This window comes from Macaca fascicularis, chromosome 3 (assembly GCF_037993035.2).
Source record: "Macaca fascicularis isolate 582-1 chromosome 3, T2T-MFA8v1.1".
Taxonomy (NCBI): Eukaryota; Metazoa; Chordata; class Mammalia; order Primates; family Cercopithecidae; genus Macaca; species Macaca fascicularis.
In genome coordinates this window covers 127,965,851-127,978,288 of record NC_088377.1, presented here as the reverse complement: position 1 = coordinate 127,978,288, position 12,438 = coordinate 127,965,851, and the positions used below count along the sequence as shown (strand labels likewise).

Sequence of the window (12,438 nt, the reverse complement as noted above, 5' to 3'; positions counted from 1 at the left end):
TTTCTTTTTTTCTTTTCTTTCTTTTTTTTTTTTTTTTTTTTTTGAGACAATCTTGCTTTGTTGCCCAGGCTGGAGTGCAGTGGTGCAATCTGGGCTCACTGCAGCCTCCGCCTCTCGGGCTCAAGCAATTCTTGTGCCTCAGCCTCCTGAGTGGCTAAGACTACTGGTGTGTGCCACCATGCCTGCTAATTTTTTGTATTTTTAGTAGAGACAGGGTTTCACCATGTTGGCCAAGCTGTTCTAGATCTCCTGGCCTCAAGTTGATCTGCCCACCTCAGCCTCCCAAAGTGCTGGGATTACACGTGAGCCACTGCACCTGGTTGTACTCCTGATTTCTGATGGCAAAATCAGCCCTCAAAACCCTTATATCATCATTAATAATAATCACCATCATATCATTGTAAGCTGTATAAATCTTTCATGTGTTGAAGTTATAGATCTATTAATAGTAATTTTCCCATTTACTCAGAGGCCATGCTTACTCTGCCCATAACATCTAGGATACAAATAAGGATCAGTAATACATTTGAAATATCCCTGAGAAGCAAACAGCTATTTCAAAGACCCTGTACAGTGCTCTAGAATTGCACATCAGTTGAATTTTCACACTATCATTTGTCTGATTTTCCTTTTGTTCTCATTTGTTATACAAAAGAATGTATTAGAAAGTGGGAAGGTGACAGTGACAAGCTGACAACAGTCTTGGCACTCTGTATTGAAACCAACGGTGCTATAAATTATAAAACGGCTGTGTTAACAATCACGAAGAGTATTTTAAATAAATTTGTTTAATTAAGTAGAAATGTGAATAAATATTTCTGTATAAAATACTCTTTATTTTTTTTAAAAAAAAAAGCTTGGTCATTTTAAATAAAATAAGCTTTTATTTTCTTGTAACTTTCCTTAGGATAAGTACCTCATTCCCACAGTTGAATTTTCCATGTTTTGTATGATTGATTGAAGAAATGAAACACTGACTTAATGAATAATAAAGTGTTGTATTGTTAGGGTTAGTATATTTGTCTTTATTACTAGTCCACCTTAAAACACACTGTTTCAGTAGTGTAGAATGTCAGAATAAGTCTATAAACTTTTTATCACGAAAAATATGTATATACTTTCTATGCTTACATGCTTACACATTTCTTTATGTTTTCAGAGTATTCATGGGAGAATTATTTCATTTGTTTCTTTTGCATTGAATACTCACAATATTGAACAGTTTCATAAAACTAAGATTACTTTGAAGTATTTAAAGCTTAGTTTTATAATAACTCTTGGCAGCCAGATTAACTGGAATACCAGTTTAACTTTCTTACAGACGATTATATTAATTGAATACAGAGAACTATGGTCTGTAGCACAACAAAGTGCCTTGAACTCATTGGATCTCTTTGCAAATGAGAAAATTGAGGCCCCCATAGGTAAAATGACAGGGCACAAACACAACCTAGTCTTTCTGACTCAAGACTTATGTTCTCTATTTCCTATAACCCTCTCATTTCTGGGGAATCTGTCCAAATATAGGTTAGAGAAAACTTCAAATACCTGACAGTTTTTGCTTCTAATTATCCTATAATGTATTTTTTTATTGTTTTGCATCTTAGATATGCCAATGTCAAGAAGTGCAGTAATGAGGGTCGTGCCCTGATGCAATTGGATTTTCAACAGTTTTTAATGAAACTTGAAAAACTAACAGATATCAGACCCATTCCTGATAAAGAATTTGTGGAAACTTATATTAAAGCCTATTACCTAACTGAGAATGACATGGAACGCTGGATCAAAGAGCACAGGGTGAGAGCTGGAAAACAGTTAATTAAGTTTTTATTCCTTTTTCTTCGTGCTGTTCTTGTCGCGTGTGTTATTTAATCCAAAATCATGAGAGTGAAATATAAAGAAACATTTACTTTTTTAATACAAACTACTTAGGTCAGTTCTTTACCATTTTCAGACTAAGGGCACTGTATCTAAGCAGTACCCTTTGACTCATCAAATCTTTTTCAGCCCTTTGTGAACTGTTACTGTAATTATCTAGAAATACAGCCAAAGTCAAGACATTAGCTAAATTTTTCCTGCAACTATATTATAGGAAAAGGCTGAAGTTGATAAATGCTGAGACAGATTGAATACAGAAACAATGAAATGATTCATAAGCCATAATCGATTATGTAACTTAAACCTCACACAAACCTTCTCGTACTCCTCAACAATGAAATGGTAACATCGTACACACTGACATGTATTAGTGATGATTGAAGACATTAATATTTAAATGGCTAAACTTAACTTGCATCTTACATTAGATTTTACCTTTAATACAGATTTGATTATTTTTCTTTTGTATGACTATATAGATAAAGAAAAATACTATTGTTACGTAGGATGCCGAATTTTTGACACAGTTCAACTCAGTGTGCTTGGTATGGGAAGCTTTTCTGTATATGGTATGTGTTAAAATCATCACCAAATCCTCGTTACTTTGATAACTCAAGGGTTCACATTTTCTTAACCTATGAATGTCATACGTAAAAGCTAAGTCAAGTTTTATTTCATTTGGGTAAGGAAATGAATTATTTGTATATACCTGCTCAGACTCATCCTTTCTGGCCTTAACGCTGTAAAGAGATAAAATGAACATTAGCCTAGAATGTTCACGTTGGCCTGAATCTTATGTGAATGTCCCCACTCTTAGTTGGTTTTGGATCTTTAGAAGCAAAGTAGAAATGTATGTGTTATTTTTAATGAGTTTGGCCAGTAAGCCAGAATGAGAAAAACTTCACAACGTTTAGCCCCACTGACATTTGAGAACCAAAATGTTAAACCTAGATGCAGATGGACTGCTGAATGTTGCTAGAATCCATTTAGTAAAGTAAGCTGTAAACACTTCTGGGTTGGTACTGAGGAAAGGGTTTTGGGAAAGAGTACAAAGTAGCTGAGGAGAAAAGGCGCAGCTCTAAATACACATTTGATGCAAGAATGATGCCCATTTTTTGGATTTACTCTTTTAATATAGTGGACTGATTTTTTCTTTTCAGCTTAGTACTTTGAAAGAGCTTTAACTGATTGATATTTGTAATTCAGTGACATTTCCCCAGCAGCAGCAGGGACACTCTTTTCTGTCTTTGAAGGAAACTCCCCAAAATGTTGAGTCCAGTGATTACTGACGATGCATCCTCACTGAGTGCTGAGTGGTTAAATGAGATTACTTACCAAGTGGGGACAGGTGCTCTCAGAGATCAGATACACAAGCTGAGCAGTTTGCTAAGTTTTTAAAATCAATTCTTTTTCCTGTTTTGAAACTGTACTATATTTTTGGTTACCTTCAATAAAGACACATTTTCTTATTAGATAATAGTACACAGCTATCTTTCCCTATCTGAACTCTTGCTATTCAACCTCCAGTACCAAATCAATCTGCAGAAATTTCTGATGAATCCCTGTTTATTCTCATCCTGGCAATTCAATATCTGAAATTCAGGAACCAGATGGATTTGGATTGCAAAAGATACTTGTAGTCTTAATTGTATTTGCAGCTCCCCTGACTTTGTGTTCTTTGTTACCTATTCATTCGTTGTATCTTAGAAGAGTTGTTGTTCTCTTGTTGGAGATTTTTTTTTTTTAACTGAAGTGTTTACAGAATGTAGAGGACCAGAAAAATACTTCATCAGTAGCATTTAAAAAATTTGAAATGTCAATGTATTTTGATGACTCAATAACAAAGACTATCACAGAACAAGTGTAAAGTGTGTGATCATCAAAGTAGTAAGAAGCATATGCATGTCAGATTACTTTGCCATGTTAAAACAGATTCTAGTGCTTACTATTTGAAATGTGTACTATAGTATTCTTATTTCCTCCTATTACAGCTCAGTAAACAATTTGCCTTTCATTTGCCAACTGTAATTTCCACTGTTTTTCACTGGTTTATAATGCTCAGTAACTATCCACTGCACCTGAATATCCGCCTATTCTTTTGTTGCACCAATCAGATACATTCCTTTTAGGGTACTAAATTTGGATCTTTCTTCTTTGAGCAGGAATATTCAACGAAGCAGTTGACCAATCTGGTGAATGTTTGCCTGGGATCCCATATCAATAAGAAAGCAAGACAAAAACTTCTAGCAGCTATAGATGATATAGACAGACCTAAAAGATAATGAACACTGCTCTTTTTCCTCAATGGCATTGATCCTCACTCAACATATATGACCTGAAAGCCAGTTTTTTAATGCACTTCTGACAACTATCTGCTAAAAAATCTTTGTGCATGTTTTTTTCGACTGGAAAGTGAAAAACATTGAAATGTGTGTGGTGTTCTCATGACTTTTATATGCTGTGGTCTCTTCAACTTTTGGTCTCATTTGTTGTAATCTGAAATGATATTGTTGCCTTGTCATAACAATGGTTATGTGACTACAGTTATACATTTTACAGAAGAATGTACCATAAGTATATAATTAGAAGAACAGTGGCTTAATATATGTATGGGAAGTTTATGGAGAATGAAGTTGGCATTTTTCTACCCTCTGAGCTTGGTTCTTACTAAGCATAATGTGAGGGTGAATGTGTAGTATCTCGTAATTATGAGCACTGCATGAGAATTAAAAAACACATGTAAGTAACATAGATGAAAAATCAGTATGTTCTCTGTTTTTAAAATGTCAAAGTTTATGTCAGGGTTAATTTAGTTATAACAAAGTGATCATAAATGATGAAATGTAATAAATATACTCGAGTATGATCAGCCTATGTGAGACTACATTTTGATTTTTTGTGTGGCATGCAGATGTCATGAACTATAGTGCAGCTTTTAGCGTGTTCTAATTTTAATTGTTTTGTATCCTGAAACCAATGGTGAAAAGTAATTTCATTGAGTGTGCCTTTTCAATGCCTGAGTAGCATACAGAATCATGATTATGAGATTTTCTTTTATCTTTCTTTATAAACATATGGTTTTTTTTTGTTGAAAGTTTTGGTCTCTTTAAATTCACATTTTGTCCTAGGACAGTAAAACCCAGGTCAACTGACTCAGGAAGCAGTTGTCTGCTAGTCACGCATATATGTATGGTCATATGTTCACTCTTCTTAAATATCTGCCTTTTGTAACACAAATGTAAAATAATATCAGTCTAGCCAATGATGAACTCTGGAATCCACTTAGTCTTCAGTAAGTATGTGTTGTTCCTCTAAACTTTGCCCTGAAGCCAGGGATCTTCTCCTAATATATGTGACATGAAAATCCATTTTCCATGTACTCTTACCAACTATCTGATAAGGAATTTTGTGTGTGTTCTTTCTGACTGGGGTGTGGAAGACATCTAAACTTGTGTGGCGTTGGTCCAATGATTGCCATGCATGACCTGTAACATCAACAGCTGACGGAATCCTAAGGAATCATGTGAGAAACAGGCCTTGGGTCTTGTGAGTCTCTGGGACCTAAGGTGATAAAATGGATGGCACAGGATGGCATGTGATCAAGCATGGAGGTGATAAGGAAACAATTGCTACTCTGTGTCCATCAGCCCCTGTGATGTCTGTAAGTGCACAGTGTAATGTGAAGCACTTTCAGAATATGCTTGTGTGTGTCTGTATGCTGTGTTTTCATCCTCTCACTTCACAGTTCATTTACTGTCAGTTTAAAACTTTCCTCTTGTAAAAAGGTATGAGTTTGGTGCCACTGTGATTTGCTTGTGGCTAGATTATGCACTCGTGAAGTAGATTCTGCCTGTAGCCATTATTTATATGCAGCCACTTGAAGAAAACAAACATGAGATAAGCTGGGTCCTTGAGTTTAAATGGCACATTTAGCTGGGCACATAAAGAGCTAATCAATCTTTTTAAATTTTCAATTGATGAGGAGCTGCTTATTTGTCTTTTCTACGTGGATTTTATAGTTGCTTCCTTTAATTTCTACTTTGGTTGGCCCTAGATAATATGAACAGTAATTAGCTGCCTGGTAGAGCCCAGTGTTTTCCAAGGTAATAGGAATTGATACAAAAGAATTACTTATCTTGTTAGAGACTCAGCCATGCAATCTGACAGACATTTTAACCTACCCTTACTTTGCTCTCTCCATCTTCAAATGAAATGGTGAATATTTTTAATGCTTTTGAAAAAAGTTTCTTTGGTTTTTGGTTTTGTTTTTTTTTGTTGTTTTTTTTTTTTTTGCATTAAAAGGTGGCATAATAAGTGCTAGCTAGCATCAAAACAGTAACAGAAGATTTGAGTCATGAAATTACCTAATCACAAGAGAGTTACCAGACATTTCTCAAATACTTTATACAGTAATATTGAATTATAACCATGTAACATTTTGTGAAACTAATTTTAAGATAAATAGAATTGAAAAGCTGAGAACGTAAATAGAATTATACATGTTCCAAAAACTACTATCATTACCAAAAATGTATTCTTTTTGAGTCTAAACTTTCCTTAACTTTGATATTTTCCATGAAAGTGTCCTGTAGAATTTACCATGGGAGCATGGTAAATTAGCATTCCCTGAGAAAGAATGATTCTTTCTACAAATACATTGTCTTGCATTTAAAAATGCTAGGGGGACACACAGCAATTCAAATGAACTAGTTTGCTTTGGTTTATAAAACCAACAGAGATCTTGTAAGTTCACTTTAACTAATAAACTCATTTACACAACTTATGAAATGAATTTCTCTTGAAACCAGGGCCATATGGTGTTTTACCATATCTTTAAATAAAATTTCGTTTCAAAATTTCTATTTGGCTGAGTGCTAAAGTGAAACTTTGTTATATTAAATACCTTTTTCTTTACTCACCGAAAAGTAGTAAAAGGCTTGTAATTCAATTCACCTTGTAAGCATAGTTGTCTTTTGTAATAAAAAATCAGATCTGAAGATGAATTGATGAATATAAGTTGTGCTCAAAGTATACAGAAGTACAGGGTGGGGGGGATTTCCGTATATATACACACACACACACACACACACACACACACACACATATATATTTCTCTTTTGGAATAATTTTGATTCAGATAAGTGGTTAACAAAATGATACTTGGCTTCTGACAATGATTAATGACAAGAGAATTATTAATACTCTGGTGTAATCTTTGTAAATGTTAAGTCTGGTGCAGCTTTCTACAGATTTTTTCTTATTGTGGAAAATATTTGCTCAATTCCTATCATCCACAGATTTATAAAGGCCATGAAAAAGTTTAAGCAGTACAGCTCTCACAAGGACAAAACTGTGTCAGATTTATACAAGAGAACTGTTAGCTGTTTCAAAATGAATGGAGAAAAATAATCCATTTGCTTTGATATGCTTTTCTTGATTGACATATCCTTTTTGAATATTGCTAAGTATACCTAGATCATTTTTTTCAATATGAAAACAAAACCACAGCTAAATATTCTCCTTCACTTAGAAGTATCCCTCTGGAATTTTAGTCCTTTATTGATACGATTAATATAGAACTCTTTTTGGTCTGTTTTTGATAAAGAACCATTTTTATAAGTTAATTTAGACATCACTTTTTGATCCCAAGACTGAGAAGACTTGGCCCTGCTGAGGATTTCCAAATTTGCCCTGTAGGTATTTTTTCTCACTGAGCTGAGCCTTTCCATCCAGGGAAGGGATTTTCTTCATCAGTAGTTTTTGTTTTACTCTGTTCCTTCCCAATCCTAGGTCCCAAAAGGATTTCTGCTTTAAAGAAAAGGCATTTCCACAATGTGGGCATTTTAATCCAGCTACACCAAATAACAAGCATGCTAATCTTCACCCAAAAAGAAAGGACTTTGTAGTCAGGGTTTCCATTTTGACACCGCTCAGTACTAGAGCCTATGCTAAAGTGTAGTGACACCATCAGGTAACCACTGGGAGACTATTTTTGCTGGCTTCCTGCTACCTGCCTTACCTTACTTCTGTTATCCCTGCTTTTCTAATCACAATCCCACCTTTAAGCACCCAAGCAAAATGCTATCCTTTCTGTGAAACTTATCCTTCCCAAGGAGAGATGCTGTGGAGAAAAACTGATAGGGAGTTGTGATGGTCACGATGATGGCATGACTTTAACAAGGATCGTGGCAGAAGGCCTCCCTTGGGAGGAAGGAAAGAGTCTTGCCATGCAGATGTCTGAGCGAGCGTTGCAGGCTGAGGGAATGACAAGTGCAAAGGCCCCAGGGTGGAGGCTGCTGTTCAGAGAACAGCAAGGAGGGCAGTGTGGATGGCATAGTAAGCAGAAGAAAGAAAGAGCAGAGAGAATGTGGCAGGAGGGGACACATACAGGGAAGGACTTTGGATTTCACCTTCAGATAGAAGCATTTGAAGGGCTGTGAACCAAGTGATGACCTGATTTGTGACTTAGGGTTTACCAAAACCACTCTGTATATTTGAGAAAGGGCTAGAGAGGGACAAAAAGCAAAGCAAGGAAACAAGGTAGGAAGCTAATTTGGTAAACCATGGGAGGCTAGGATTGCAGTAGCATTGCAGGATATGGTGAGGGATGGGCAGACGCTGGACATATTTCGAAGGTAGAAACAAAATGATTGATATTTGAGAAAAGTGTGCTTAAAGACTTTCTGGAGGAAGTAGAAGTCTTTGGGGAAGACTGGGTTTGTGAACAAGATCAAGAAAACAGTTTTGGACAGAGAAGTTTGAGATACTTGGTGATAAATTGTTGGAGGTGTAGGAGAGGGTACCTGCATGCAAGTCTGGAGTTCAGAGAAGAGGTCAGAGCTGTAGATGTAAATGTGGGAGTCATCAGAATATAACGTAAAACCAAGATTTATTTAGGAGGCAGAAAACTTGCAAGCATAGGACAGTAAAAAATTTTTAAAAGGCACTTCTCCCCATCCCCTTGCCATTGTTTCCATGAGAGATGAGACAGGACCAGGGTACTGTGCTGGAGGGGCAGTTTTCTGGAGCAAATATGAGAACATCTTGCCACCCAGGGACCTACTGGGTGGACATTTGTAACTCCTTTAACTGGACATTGTAACTCCTTTAACTGGGAAGCCGGCACTCTTGCCGGAAGATGCACTCTGGTGCAGCTTGTCATCTGGGCGACTGAGTGAGTTTCAGGACCATGTGGTCCCAGAGTGTCTTCCTCCATGACACTGGCTGGGCATTAAGAATGCTCTAGTAGATAAGACGAATGACGTGTGCCCTCAAGGAGCTAAAATCTAGCAGGATAAATAGATGTAAAACAAACATTTCATTACATATTGGTGAGTATTCCAAAGGAAAATGCTGGGGGTTAGTGTTCAGGAAAGACTCCCGTGAGGAAGACATTCAAGTGGAAACCGGATGAGTAGGAGTTGAATGAGGAGGCTGAGGGAAGAGCATGTTTGAGGATCAGAAAGGGCAGTGTGTTTGGCCTATAAAAGGGAGGCGGAAAGAGGCACAAGAGGCGGAAGAGGAGCTGCAAACGTAGAGGTCTTCAAGCAGGAAACTCGCAAGTAAAGCAGCAAATTTTATTCAATAATGAGTGACTAGCATTTTGAAAAGTGGACAGTGTGGGCCAGGCTGTACCTACAGGCACTTGAATTATAATTTTAAACTGCATCCAAATGAACTAATCACTCCTGCTGGCCCATTACTTGAGGGGAAGAAGGGAGTCTGTAGAGAAGAGAGACTCAGAACTTCATCTGTGGGTTCTGCTGTGCATCCTCGACAGCATCTGGCACAGAATCTCAGCTAAGATGGATGAAACCCTCTACTCAGGCCCTTTGAACTAGAATTTTTGCCTAAACTGAACTAAAGAGTTGGTGAGTTCCTTTGGGGCAGCACTGGCACATATGTACTCCTTACACTCCAAAGCTGTCTGTCCTGGATCAAACACGTAATACCAATTTTTCAATATTGTTGAAAGAAGACTAATTACTAAGTAATTGTTGAAGAGAGATGTGCATTGGCATTTGAAGCTAAAATATTAGTGGTTTATAAAGAAGCAAAACTTACCTCAATTCCTTTTTTTTTTTTTTTTTACATTTGCATGCTGAGTAAGTTGAAACTTGTCTTGTTGTATTAGACTGCCCCAGACCCCTGATTCTAAAAATGTGGTTCCCAGTAGCTTCAGCATTTATTACCTGGGAACTTGTCAGACAGGCAGATTCTCGGGTCCCCCCACCCTGCCCCTAGACATGCAGAATCAGAAACTTGGGAGGAAGCTCAGTGATGGGCATTTCAACAAGCAATGATGCAGACTAAAGTTTGGGAACCATTGCCTTGCACTTACTTGTATACACACACACACACACACACACACAGAGAATGAAAGCGATCCAGAGAAGTTCACCTGTAACTTTCCCCTAATTAAAAAAAACTACCGTATAGCTATTCCAAACAGACGGAGGAGAAGGCCTTGTTTTAGTTTTTAGAAAATTATTTATCTTTTATCCACTTAATAATTGTTACTATTCTTCAAGATAAATCTTAGACACAGAATATTATTACCTTTCCTGAAGGAGCCTCTAAGTGACTGGTGTTTGAACAGGCCAGCAAGCATGTTGCATGTCCTTCACACTGACTTGAGTTGATTAACAAAGATTCTCCCAGGAGATTTTTAATTGGTGCATGAGTCATGAGCAGTGAGACAGGTGGAACTATAAGACTAATGTAATGTATCTTACAGTGATTTGGTCTTTGATTTTCTTAGCAGTTAATTGAATCAGGTGGAGAGAGAAGCCAGGTCATGATCTGGTAAGGGAAGCTAGCCATCCAGATGGTTATTGTATGTGAATCAGCTTGTAAAATTTCACTTTGCTGAGAGTCCCCCAAATCTAAGAAGTGCTAAAACATCTGACAGAATTGGTTAATGTGCAACTTTGTATTTGCAAATACAGAAGGATTTGTAGAGGCACCTGTTTCTATTACAAAGCCACAGCTGGACTCTGTAAAGGTGGTGTTCAAGAACATCTCTTTTAGCTTTTAAAATGAAAAAGTGGAGTTATTAAACTGAAGTTATTCTGAAATTTCCACAAAGCTCAACACAAAAAAAGGGCTATTATAATTCTTTTCCTAATAGAATACATCAGGTTGATTGAATTCATCAGTCAGAATTACTGGGGGAGGGGATGGTTGGAAAAGTGACTTAAAATCAGGCACAAGGCACAACATTTTTTTTTTGTATGTTCCTTATAAAACAAATTCTAAGAACTACACTTTCTGAGAACTTTCAAAGATCTATCCTTTCTCAAAAGAATATGTGTCCAACTTACTTTTGTCTTGCAGACAGCCTACAAAGCAAGCCTCCTCCCATGACCTGTCTCCTCTGTATGGACGCCATCTGCCAGCTCCTCCCAGTAGTCCTTTGCTGTCACTACCTCTTTAATGGCCTCTGTTTCTATATCCACATTCACCCAGGAATCCTCTCAGTGACGGCTTCCTGCCAGCAGCATCAATTCCCCAGCCTACCACTTATACCACATTCCAAGCTCTTCATGCTATGTTATCTTGGATATATTTCCTTGGCTTGTCTCCTGTGCAAGGGGCTATCCACCACATTTATGTGTCTCCCACAACACTCGAGCCAGCACTGAACAATTAGTCACAATAAACTTAGTGTATAACATTCACCAAGCATGCCTTAAATGATTTACCTTTATACATTTAATTCTAACAAATCCGTATGGCAGCTAGCATTATTATTACTCCTACTCTCTACAAATGAGGAAATTATATAATCCATTTAATTTCTGTGTAACTCAGTAAGTGAAGGAGGTGGGTTTGACTCAGCCAACAATCTACCATGATTCCACAGCCTGTGCATTTATCTATTACCCTAGAAGTCATCTGAAGCAAATAATTTTTGTTTGATTAATTTAGGAAAGACATGTCTCATTCTAGATAGAGTTAATGTAGCATTCCTCTCCTGTTTGTTTCCATGTCAGACTCACCACCAGCCTGACATGAGTTAATGGTTGGGGCTCTATTGAGTTCATTTGTTTCCTTGCCTAGTCTCCAGTTACCCTTCTGTGCCATTTCCTTTTCTCCAAGATGGGAATAATAATAGTGTCTACTTCCTAGGGCTATTGTAAGAATAAAAGAATGAAAAAATTCTCAGAACAGTGTTTTGTATATAGTTCAGTGAATGGTAGTCATTATTATTAACCTTGTTTTGTGGAGGAGGTGACTGGGGCTCAAGAGTATTAGACAATTTTCCCAAAACCACAGTGCAAGGGGTCGAACCAGATCTTGAATCCACCACTCTTTCCGTCACTGCTTCCAGCAGCCATGTGATCCAGGTATGGCCACTGATGGACCTCATCACATTTCTTCAGGTCACTAGTCTGCCAGATTGCATCCCAGTATCAATTCCATGGTTGTGTATTTCACTCCTTCCCAAAGAGTTAGTTAGCATACTCAGAACGTATGCTGGTCCTAAGTGGAACTCCTTCAATTTTTAGTGCCTGCAGATTTCATAGCATCATATTGCTAGTAGTGAGTAATGTGACC

General features: G+C 37.2%; 1 protein-coding gene across 5 annotated transcripts in view; it reads left to right on the top strand.

Moving 5' to 3' along the window:
* The window catches only part of VPS50 (VPS50 subunit of EARP/GARPII complex), a 220,311-nt gene extending 215,559 nt beyond the window's left edge, over nt 1-4,752 (top strand). For all 5 annotated transcript variants that reach the window (XR_012432666.1, XR_012432665.1, XM_074035521.1 and 2 more), the window contains 2 exons: nt 1,608-1,797; nt 4,041-4,752. Coding sequence is in view for 3 of the 5 variants with exons in the window: in XM_074035521.1 (XP_073891622.1) it covers nt 1,608-1,797; nt 4,041-4,160 (310 nt within the window). In the remaining 2 variants the exon portion in view is untranslated. The remainder of the gene's footprint in view (nt 1-1,607; nt 1,798-4,040) is intronic.
* Nucleotides 4,753-12,438: the final 7,686 nt, after the last annotated feature.